The sequence below is a fragment of the Saccoglossus kowalevskii genome, chromosome 9 (assembly GCF_978046115.1).
Source record: "Saccoglossus kowalevskii chromosome 9, keSacKowa6.1, whole genome shotgun sequence".
Lineage (NCBI taxonomy): Eukaryota > Metazoa > Hemichordata > Enteropneusta > Harrimaniidae > Saccoglossus > Saccoglossus kowalevskii.
Genome location: NC_140649.1, coordinates 34,747,825 through 34,760,859, shown reverse-complemented (window position 1 = coordinate 34,760,859; position 13,035 = coordinate 34,747,825). Strand labels below are relative to the sequence as shown.

Genomic DNA, 13,035 nt, shown 5'->3' with positions numbered 1-13,035 from the left:
AGTTAAATTATGCATGTAGAATTCAATCAATGTGTTATGTGATATGACAGAGGCAATATTAAAAAAAGATTACCGGTAAATGTAGACCGACAAATAAACAAATCTATCCTGATTAGACAGATTGTTTAATTATATTATAGAAGAGAGGTGTACGTACTGCAACAACGCTCAAGAGATTCAAAGATTGTAAAAAATTGCAGGTCAAGAGCGTTTGGCCTCTTGGTGTTTTAAACGAGAGCACTGACGAAAGAGACAGCTAGCCTGCAGTAAAACACATTTACTTTAATACATTAGGTGAATCAGACTGTGGGTTTATGCAAATACATCACCAACATCACTCACTAGTATTTTAATCATTTATCACCCGTCTAAAAACATCTTTCTGCAATCATCAAATCGCAATGTGTATTAATTGTTGTTGTAGGTATACAATATAGAGCCTTATTATATCGCATATAGAAAATCTTGTACATGCTGTTTGATGAGTACGCCTCAATCATCTTCACTGATTGACAAAAGCTATATGTTCGTAACCGGCGTGTCTATTTTAATGTAAGCAAAACATATGAAGATTATTTTCCAAACACAAATAGACTTGTTTTACGGTAATAAAAAATATAATCTACCCCTCCCCCCCAAAATAACATATTTAAATAGAACCCCTGTCAAAGTAATTCCTACAAGTGCATTTGTGTGATAACTAATGGTGATTTGAAACCTTTCTTACCCATATCATAATTTATGTATGTATAAGCACAACTGATTCAGTTTGAGTTATCTTAACCATCGAAAAAGTCTACAACCAGGACAACTATTAATATTGAGAACAAACGACAATGACAACATTTTTTCATTTTAATCCGTTTTTGAATCACATTTTTGGTTCCAGCTTTGATTAATTATCCCGTTACCATGACAACATTAAATAAGTGAAAGAGTTATATTAAAAATAAATACTCTCTTGCATCTTAAACACAGTATTTTTAATTAAAATAAAGGCGAGACATAATTTGAAATGAAACCAGGTCTGTCATAAGCAGTATCCTAGCAAAGTAAATCATGAAACAAAAAACAATTGCTTAATATTAATAAGCCAATATAGTTTTTTTTTTTGAGATTAATATTATTACTGTGTGAAGCAGTAGAAACAGATTGATTGTACTGCATTTAAATTCACAACAGCTATAGAATTTTGGGATTTTCGCAAGTCAAGAGAAATTTAAAAATATCAATGATCATTTGTGTCTCAAGAATTATTAAAAGGAGGAGAGGGGTGGTCATTATGACATGTCATGTTTGCATTTGACCCTAGGCAACATATATGCACATAAAGAACCATACGTTTACAGAAACGGTTCATGATTACCATTCTATTTAAAAAGTCGCAGTGACGTTTTCTAAATATCATCTTTTCAAATGTCTTTTATAGAACAAAATATTGTCAACTGGGATATTAGTAGCAGTGAAAATTTGAAATATTGCATTTCTTGAGAGGCTGTATGCTTCCAGTCAAATTTTCGCATGAAGCTGCAATTCTTCATTGTAGTGTAATTGAACATTTCTCGGTGTATTTTGATGGATTATAAAAATAAACGAATAAAAAAAATATGGAATTTTGAGTTAATTGGGGGTACACATATGTATAAGCAGAAACCATACGAGTTGTCTAGACAATCATTTGGATTTGGATTTTACAAGCCTTCCTTTTCCCTGAGAAATTTAAGCTTTCGTTTCATCTGTTTTTTGTTTGTTTTGAACATTTTTCTTGACCATTGATTTATTGTATGTTTTCTTCATACTAAATTATTATGTCAAACATCTATCGATATACTACGATATCATCCCTGGCACTTACACATGCAACAAGTCAGGAGAGACAACGTTAATTTACATATAGCGCCGAACATAAACATCAGTGTACGAGATAGTCAACACTGCATGTTTGTAAGATGAGCATTGCTTGTGCAATATTTTATACGGTAACAAAAAACTCTCAAACAAATACATGGAAATTGTCAGAATTATTAGAATTAAAATTAGAATTAGAATTAGAATTAGAATAGAATTAGAATTAGAATTAGATTAGAATTAGAATTAGAATAGAATTAGAATAGAATTAAAATTAGAATACAATTAGAATTAGAATTAGGAATAGAATAGAATAGAATAGAATAAAATAGAATAGAATAGAATAGAATAGAATAGAATAGAATAGAATAGAATAGAATAGAATAGAATAGAATAGAATAGAATAGAGGTTACAATTGTAACATTCTTTCACAAGACATGTTAGTCTATTACTCATTTATTTCTTATATATTTAAAGTTCGTAGAACATTTCTGTATTTTTATTGGGGTCATGAGATTATTATGTGAAGATTTTAATGGTATGAATTTGTGAGGATTATGAGAAATATTAACTATCTGTTCTATTTTTGAATTCCTATGGGGCACAGTAATTGAAAGCAGAGTGAATCGATGTGAATCCATGTATGTGTCAATGCTATTCAACAGTTTTAATAAACATTCAACGAAAGACACGAGAAAATACAGAATATTACATTTTTTTTTAGGGTCTTTGATTAAAATAGGAAGCCCAATAGATTGCCAAAATGTTGACGAGTTGCAAATCATTGTAAGTTAAACATTCAGTCTACATACATATATCTTATTCAAGGCAACAACACATTATATTCTTGACCAAAAATTAATAAATTCTTGCAAGGAAAAACAAAAATGATGCATACAAATTTTGTCAGGAAAAAAAGGACTTTCTTTCTTTTAATTATGAGTTAAGACGCATTGATTATTTTTATCGTGTTATTTTTTTTGGTTGACATAAAATATTTGTATCCCGAAGTATATTAAGTTAAATCTTTTGGTTCAAATTATTGAAAATATTTCATATCTACTTCTTTCATTTCATTTTCTTACATGTGATTAATACCAGTTTAGTGGAAAGATCTGGTAGGTGACCAATCCATCTATTCAATAAATTATTCAAAAAGTACTTTAAAAAAGAAAATGTTGAACATACTGGCATTCAAAAGGTTACAAGTAGAGTAAACATAAAATTGATTTTTAGTGGCCATACTTGGTTATAAAATAACTACATCCTAAGTCTTGGGTATTGCAGTACGTCATTTTATTACAAAAACCTGTTGAATTTTACTGTTATAAATTTTATATTTTCTGCTTACAACTTGTTGTGACATATGGCTATATTTAAACATGAACCGTAAAAAGCGCACAAGAACAAACAGTAATGTTTCTTTCTTCTGACGTATTAAGTTTTGCGAATACGAGCGACTTTACCCATTCATATCCAAAATCTTGCTATCACGTTTATTATTCATTGTATAGTTTGAATCTCATGCGCAAAAAATTAGGGAGTCCATGTGACAGTAACAACAGCTAGCATCTATTTATTTTGATTTGCTTAGGGAGTCCATGTGACAGTAACAACAGCTAGCATCTATTTATTTTGATTTGCTTAGGGAGTCCATACTAGTTACATCAGTGGCATGTCTACAAATTTTGCAATGTTTGATTGGTCAAATTCTGTATGTTACTTTCTTTGCATTATACATGTACACATTCAAAAAGAATTTCTGCGGTGGCAAAAGCTGATATATTTTCTGTCATGCGCTAACTTCATTATACAAAATATGTCAAATAAATAATACTTAAATTGGTACATTTTGTATATTCATTGCAATCCTCTTGGTGTGACATGTTAAGATATCAATACCTACCTACCACAACTATCTAATGCAAACAGATTTGACTACCAATTGTAAACAATATCTGGCTACCTATAAGAAAATCCGGCTACCCAATGTAAGCTGATCCGGCTACCTAATGTAAGCTGATCCGGCTACCTAATGTAAGCAGATCTGGTTACCTTTTGTAAGCAGACCTTGCTACCTAATGTCAACAGATCTGTTTACCTATTGGAAGCAGAACTGGCTACCTTTTGTAAGCAAACCTGGTTACCTAATGTCAACAGATCTGGTTACCTATTGTAAACAATATCTGGCTACCTATAAGAAGATTCGGCTACCTAATGTTAGCAGAACTGGCTACCTTTTGTAAGCAGATCTGGTTACATATTGTAAGCAGAAATGGCTACCTTTTGTATGCAGATCTGGTTACCTATTGTAAGCAGAACCGGCTACCTTTTGTAAGCAGATCTGGTTACCTATTGTAAGCAGACATGGCTACCTAATGTCAACAGATCTGGTTACCTATTGTAAGCAGACCTGGCTACCTAATTTCAACAGATCTGTTTACCTATTGTAAGCAGACCTGGCTACCTTTTGTAAGCAGACCTGGCTACCTAATGTCAACAGATCTGGTTACCTATTGTAAGCAGATCCGGTTACCAAATGTAAGCAGAACTGGCTACCTTTTGTAAGCAGACCTGGCTAACTAATGTCAACAGATCTGGTTACCTATTGTAAGCAGAACCATCTACCTTTTGTAAACAATATCTGGCTACCTATAAGAAGATCCGGCTTCCTAATGTAAGCAGAACTGGCTACCTTTTGCAAGCAGATCTGGTTACCTATTGTAAGCAGAACTGGTTACCTTTTGTAAGCAGAACTGGCTACCTAAATTAAACAGATCTGGCTCTATACCTACTGTACACTGATCTGGCTACCTATTGTAACAGACCTTGGTATCCATTGTAAACTAGATCTGGATACCAACTTTAAACAGTTTTTCATTTCAGGTAAAATAAGAAAATTTTGTAGCAATGACTGAATTATAGATATCCCAGTAGTTACATAATATATCTCATTTTCAAAAAGAAACCTTAAGGGTATTTTGTAGTCTCTTGCCACTCAATCTCAGTTGTCATGGTAACATCAAAGTACTAATAGATATTATTCAAGTGCATATTGCAATTTTGTCAAGAATGCAGAGGTGTTTCCATGGTTTCCATTTGTCCACCTGGTAACCAAACATAATTGTGCACATTCCTGAGGTAATGCAAGACGGCACATAATTAAACGGTTGTCAAACGTCAGCTTTTGACTTTTAATTCTGGATTTATGATTTATTCCAGGCAGCATTCTCAAATTATAAACACTCGGGTAAATGCAATGAATACATAAACTCAGCAAAATGGTCTGTCTCTTTTTACGACACTGTTATTTTTACTTTTCAAGTTGCATCTGTTGAACAATTTCTGGTACATATAGTCTTGTGTGTAATAATAATTATCTTTATTGCGTTTGTACATGTATCTCTTTTAAGATTTTGACTAAATTGCAATACAGATGTGAATAAAAACAAACAAATATTTAAAGTGAGAATAAAAATACACACAGGAAAATTAAAAAAAAAACAAGCTAATAAAAGTAGAAAAAAATAATAAAAAATAATAGTAAATTAAATTGGATTGTTTTCCTCATTTGTGTTGGTGAATGTTTAGATTACTATTGCATGTACATGACCTTATCTTGAGATAGCTGACTATAATGTTTTCAGTTTTTCCTCTCTTGTTTTGAAACAGTTCTCTATGTATTTTGCTATTTGTATTATTGTTTTCTCATCTTCATTATTTAAAATATATTTTAATTTTTCTTTATTGTTTGCTAAGTGTTGGGGTGATAACAGCTGATAAAGTTTTTTTCTTTCTCCGGCGTAGAGATAACATGTTAAAAGAAAATGTTCTTTGTCCTCTATGGCGTTATTTTCACAAAATAGACATTTTCTGTCAGTGTATCTGTGTTGTTATATAAGTGTCATGCTGTCAATACATTGTCTGATGAAAGCCGAAATGAATGAGAAAAAAATAGCGACAGCAGGCGATGTAGTAGTAGAGCTTCATGGTCATATTAAAGAATGGAATATTGGTTTATAGCTGATAACCTGGTGAGGGTTAGTAGTAATTTTTTTTTTCACAGATATTGTTATCGTAAAATAAATTTAAATAAACACCGATAATGTGGAATTCTATTCAATCAGCTGAAACATACGTCTCATTAAATGTAATGAGAATGTCAGTCTATGAATAACACAAGACAGCATTTGTAATTGATGTCGATCTTCTAACAATTAACAACAAATAAATTACTTTAATTAATTAATTAATTTAATTAATTGAGCAATAATAATAAATAACAATAAATGAAATCGACAGCATTTAATTATAAAGTAGCTTTTCATAGGTGGTTGATGATAGTTAAGTGATAATTAATAGTTTAGACAATCAAACATAGTTAAGTCAGTCAAATGTGGTTGAAAACCACAAAAATAAATATTCCAGGTCAGTTCTGTTTGCTAGCTGATTTAGAGAAATAATCACATGTTAAAAAAGAAACTGTTGATAAGAGGCTATTACAATAACCACACGGTGTACAGTTGTCTGAGTTCTATGTTCACAGCGATTAATTCCACCCACTGTAGTATTAATATCACTTTAAATATGATTATTATAACAATAACATGCTTCTGCTATCATTTCAATACTGTCCTAAATTCCTTAAATAATTCAACTTTAATTCAACTTTAAGTGTTATTTCAGACTTTCAGAATAAAATGTAAAGATGAAGTAAAAAACTTCAATAAAGTGAAGACAGAATAAAAAATACAAATTTTAGCCTACCAGACGTTTGCCAATGTGAATCTTCTCGGTGATTTCTGTGGCATAAAACCAACTCTTCTCGGTCGCATATTCATCATGGTTGGAACAAGCGGTAGAACAAATGAAGAACAAGCTATAACATTAAGCTTATCACGTTTGTGAAAAAACGACACACGCACACCAGCAGTTCTCGTACGTACGTATTGGAGTGTAATTTAATACTCTGAAACCAACAATGAATGTTATCTCCAGCTGTAGTAAGCGGACCAGTCACTATAAGTGGTTCCAATATTTCCTGCAGGTCGGCATCCAGTTCCTCACAGCTGTTCACTACGGAAAGAGATTCGATCCACTAACGTTGAGTTTATATTATAGCACTGAATGGAGGTCCCAGCTGAAAGACTCCTACATCTCATGAAATCAACTCAAGTGAGTGGGGTTTCCGTAAACAACTTATTTATAAATAGGCTCAATTACATGCATGCATTCAAAATAAAGTCTCAATCTCATTACAATACCAGCTGAGTACCTCCATATTAGCCAGAAAATTACCGAGAAAGTCTTACTAATAGTTGTACTTTGGCTTAATTTCATTGGTTTGAAATCTCAGGCTACGTCAATCATTGAACAAAGCTGCCCTAATAGAACCACAATTAGAATGCCAGGGAACTATAGACCATTATAGGAAGAGGGGTGTTAGGGTTGAGAGGTTTTCACCACATTGTACATTTATTTACAACAATATATTATTCTCATAGTAATAATTAACAAAAGTAAACATGATTATAATGATACAACAATTAAGATAAACAAATTCTTAAGCATAATGTGCGGAAAATTATACACATTATAATGGAACCCTGTACCTCCCATAAGAAAATGGTATGCCCCAGGCTTAATGACTGAAAAACGCCAAATTTTATATCTAAGTGCATCACAACTTCTCAATGGTTAGAACCCACACAAATCAAGATACAGTCTGTTTGGATTAGACCCTGCTGTATTGAAATAATGGGATGTCATTGTAGAGAAACCAGTGGGAATATTTAAATAGAAACACAATGACATACACATTTTATGTAACGATGCTATCAGTGATACTAGATTAAGATTTACCATTAAACTCTACTTGCATACATTCTCTGGATCTTAATCTTATACAGAAAGACATAAAACACTCATTATTTTTTGCATAATTGTTTCACAATATTGCCATCAGTTTTCTATATTAGCTTATATAAAAGTTAAAACTTGATCCTGTTTCAGAATCTATACTGTATTTGGTCTATTAGAAGCGCATATAAAATATAAGCGCGCATAAGCCAAAAATTGCATCTATTTTACTCTAAAATTGCATCTATTTGTCACAGCTGTTATTTACACAAGTGCATGCATTTATAATATAGCAAATACAGTTACTGTAATACTTAATTATAACTGGATGCAGTTTTTTAATTGTTCATGTTTTATTTAAACTGTGTGTAACATGAAGGCTGATATGAAAACAAACATTTCATTTTATAAATCAGTTTATTTTCATGATTTGATATTTGAGAGCATTCTTCAAGACAGTTTGTGAAATTTAGTGTATGTGACTTCCAAGCATTTAGTGAATATCATTGTGACTCCTTAGGACCCCAGTGAATATCACTGTAACTCCTTAGGACCCCAGCGAAAGTCATTGCGACTCCCTAGGACCCAAGTGAAAGTCATTGTGACTCCCTAGGAACCCACTGAAAGTCATTGAGACTCTCTAGGACCCTAATGAAAGTCACTGAGACTCCCTAGGACCACAGTGAAAAGCATTGTGAATGCCTAGGATGCAAGTGAAAGTCATTGTGACTCCCTAGGACCCCAGTGAAAGTCATTATGACTCCTTAGGACCCCAGTGATGTGTTTGTGACTCCATAGAACCTCAGTGTAAGTCACTGTGACTCCCTACGACCTCAGTGAAAGTCATTGTGACTCCCTAGCATGCAAGTGAATATCAGAACTTCGACTCCAGTGAAAGCAACCCACAGTCTTAAAAGATCCCAAATACACTGCTACAAAAATTATAAATTTGTCTAGCAACTTATACAGTTTTTACTCAAAGTTTTTACTATGAAGTCCATATCCATATCGTATGTAAATTATATTTCACTTGGAGGTACACCTCTTCCAAAGTAGATCACAGAGTAAATAAAGTATTGATGTATTGTTCACCTAATATGCATTTTATAGCCTTTATATCCGAACATTAACCCCATGAGATGACCTTTGACCTTTACATCTTAGCTATCATGGGGGAACAAACTATCACACAACCCCGAACAACACAAAGGATTGTATGTACAAACTGGCATTATGAAAACAACTTTAATCAAACATTTTGTATTTTGTTTCAACTGTCTTCTTAAACCAGGTATCTTAAATAATAATTCTGATTGAACTAGAATCCGAAATCATACTAGCTGCTACAGATATAATTTGAGTCAGCAGTATCTCCTTAGGGCGTTCAATTTTACTAGTTTGACGACATTATGAAAGTAATTTCCTTTAATTAACCCAACTTTAGACAAGCCTAAAATTTACTGAAATGGAACATAATCGAAAATGATTAGATCACCAGGTCAGTTTTGATGTACCCGATATGAAAGCCCATAGGCACTCACCCTATATATCCTTGTTTCCATTTAACAGGTTAAAAATTTATTTTAATTCACTGCGATGTAAAGTAATTTCATCATTTTGTTTCTGATCAGACAAGAAAAAAATCAATGTTCAATAGAGCATGATCTTTAACAAGCACTGACAATGAATAGCTTATGTATGAATCAGATATGTAGATTTCCAGAAATAGATATATTTGTATACTCGTGGGATAAAATTATTATTTGTTGTAATGACAATTTCAATTCATCAGTAAAACTAACACTATTTGAGGTTAATAATAGAACACGTGTAACCAAATCACTGCAAGAACAGACTCCTATTTAGACTGTAATCGTCTTTCCATGAATAATTCCCGGTGAGATACGCGAGCTAAATGTAAGATAGAGATTCCATATTCTTAACAAGAGGCATTTTTGTTTATGGTTTAATTTTTATGTTTTTTTTTTCCCCCATTAGGTTAGCTCTAATGGAAATGGGATTATTATAGTCGGTGTAAACAACCTAAGACCAGCTGGTGACAATAAGTACATGTACATGTAGGTAACGTGTCCCATTATACATGGAGGAATTCACATTGATTAAATGCAAACATATAATATACACATCTGTATAACCAAAGATCACACAGTGCAGACAGAAATGTACTAATGATACAGAGTCAATTTGCATCTTGCATGCAACCAAATTTTCGAAATATGAAACCAGTACATTTTTTTCTTTTTTCTTCTATGTATGCATGCTTTTAGAAATATGGGCGAACAGTCTTGAGGCTGCAAAACTGTATCCAGCTCATAACGATCAAAGTGCACCGTGTAAACAGACGACGAAATTGTATTCTATACATATTCATGGTTTACAACAGAAAAGTACTCAACACATTTGGATTGTAAAAAAATATCGATTTTACAAAGCACTCCAAGCAGATGCATCACCATAGTGTGTGATTTGCATACATGGTCAACATCTTTTCTTTTATTCACCCGGAGCTGCGATTAAAGGAGTTGGAAATTCTGGTAAAAGGTTATACAGGCCTACGTGCCTCGCATACACAAGTATTTCACTGCTAGGCATTCTTCTTGGTGATCTGATATAAGAGATATTCCGCAACAAATCTTCATGATTTCTTCCTGATTCGACAAGTCATTCTTGAACCCTAAATGTTTTTCTCTGTGGTTTGTGAAAACAATTTCAATACATTTTTTTATATCTTATTTCATCTTAGACGAAACGCTTCAGTGACAGCCATTGTAAAAAGAATTTAGGCTTCACATCTGTAGTCATTTTATTTGTTAATTCTTAATAATGAATGACTTATAATGCACAACCAAACAACATCGATGCTTTGACAGACATTACTTAATCGTCAATCTGCGTCATAGATTACAATTCGTAAGCCAGAGGAAACGACTTATAGTTTAATCCTCTGCACTCATCACGAGTCCACTTGAAAACGTTGAATGTACGGTGCAGGTGGATGCACTTTTTACAAGATATATTTTGAAGTTTTTCAATTAATCAACGAAAATCATCACACAGGCCAAGTACCAGTACCCAGAATTAACCCTTGAAATAAGACAAAAATACCGTATATGAAATGAAGCTCAAAAAGAAGCACAGGACAATATTGGATAGATTATCATATTTCATCTATTAGAAGCACACCTCAAATAGCACATGGATAGATTATCATATTTCATCTATTAGAAGTACACCTCAAATAGCACATGGATAGATTACCATATTTCCTCTATTAGAAGCACACCTCCCATAGAACCACATAGAATACGATATTTCCTCTATTAGAAGCACACCTCCAATAGAAGCACATAAACAAATTACCATATTTCCTCTATTAGAAGCACATCTCCAATAGAACCAAGTGAATAGATTACCATATGTCTTCTATTAGAAACACACCTTCAATAGAAGCACATGGATATGTTATATTTCCTCCATTAGAAGAACACCTTCAATAGCACATGGATAGATTATCATATTTCGTTATTAAAAGCACCCCTCCAATAGAAGCACATGAACAGATTACCATATTTCCTCCATTAGAACACCTCCAATAGCACATGGATACATTACAATCACACCTCCAATAGAAGCACATGGACAGATTACCATATTTCCTCTATTAGAAGCACACCTCCAATAGCACATGAATAGATTATCATATTTCTTCCATTAGAAGCACACCTCCAATAGAACCATGTGGATACATTACCATATTTTCTCTATTAGAAGCACACCTCCAATAGAACCACATAAATAGATTACCATATTTCCACTATTAGAAGCACACCTCTGATAAAACCACATGGATAGAATACAATATTCCCTCTATTAGAAGCACACCTCCAATAGAAGAATATGAACACGTTACCATATTTCTTCTATTAGAAGCACACCTCCAATAGAAGCACATGGATAGATTACCATATTTCCTCTATTAGAAGCATACCTTCAATAGAACCACATGAATAGATTACCATATTTCCTCTATTAGAAGTACACCTCCAACAGAACCACATGGATAGATTATCATATTTCCTCCATTAGAAATACACCTCCAATAGAACCACATGGATGGATTACCATATTTCCTCTATTAGAAGCACACCTCCTCAAGAGGAACATCGATAGATTACCATATTTCCTCATTAGAAGCACACCACCAATAGAAGCATATGGATAGATTACCATATTTCCATCATTAGAAGCACACCTCCAATAGAAGTACATGGAAATGTTACCATATTTCCTCTATTAGAAGCATACCTCCACAATAGGAACATAGATATGTTACCGTATTTTCTCTATTAGAAGCACACCTCCAATAGCACATGGATAGATTATCATATTTCTTCTATTAGAAGCACACCTCCAATAGAACCACATGAATAGATTACCATATTTCCTCTATTAGAAGCACACCTCCAATAGAACCACATGGATAGATTACCATATTTCCTCCATTAGAAGCACACCTCCAATAGATGTACATAGAAACGTTACCATATTTCCTCTATTAGAATCATACCTCCACAAAAGGAACATGGATATGTTACCACATTTTCTCTATTAGAAGCACACCTCTAATAGCACATGAATAGATTACTATATTTCCTCTATTAGAAGCACACCTCCAATAGCACATGGATACATTACCATATTTTCTCTATTAGAAGCACACCTCCAATAGAACCACATGAATATATTACCATATTTTCTCTATTAGAAGCACACCCCCAATAGAAGTACATGGACAGATTACCATATTTCCACTATTAGAACCATACCTCCAATAAAACCACATGGATAGAAAACAATATTCCCTCTATTAGAAGCACACCTCCAATAGAAGCACATGGATATGTTACCATATTTCCTCCATTAGAAGAACACCTTCAATAGCACATGGATAGATTATCATATTTCTTTTATTAGAAGCACACCTCCAGTAGAAGCACATGGACAGATTACTATATTTCCTCTATTAGAAGCACACCTCCAATAGCACATGGATAGATTATCATATTTCTTTTATTAGAAGTACACCTCCAATAGAACCACATGAATAGATTGCCATATTTCCTCTATTAGAAGCACACCTCCAATAAAACCACATGAATATAATACAATATTCATTCTATTAGAAGCACACCTCCAATATAAGCATATGGATAGATTACCATATTTCCTCCATTAGAAGAACACCTCCAATAGCACATGGATACATTACAATATTTCTTTTATTAGAAGCACACATCCAATAGAAG

General features: G+C 33.1%; 1 protein-coding gene across 2 annotated transcripts in view; it reads right to left on the bottom strand.

The window, feature by feature from the left end:
- LOC100374315 (3',5'-cyclic-AMP phosphodiesterase 4C-like) overlaps positions 1-13,035 on the bottom strand; it is a 211,122-nt gene that overhangs the window by 102,487 nt on the left and 95,600 nt on the right. Inside the window, exon 2 of one of the 2 annotated variants that reach the window (XM_085503446.1) lies at positions 6,617-6,925. The exons of the other annotated variant lie outside the window; for it this stretch is intronic. Coding sequence (XP_085359572.1) covers positions 6,617-6,693 — 77 coding nt within the window. The 5' untranslated portion in view covers positions 6,694-6,925. The remainder of the gene's footprint in view (positions 1-6,616; positions 6,926-13,035) is intronic. 2 annotated transcript variants of the gene reach the window in all.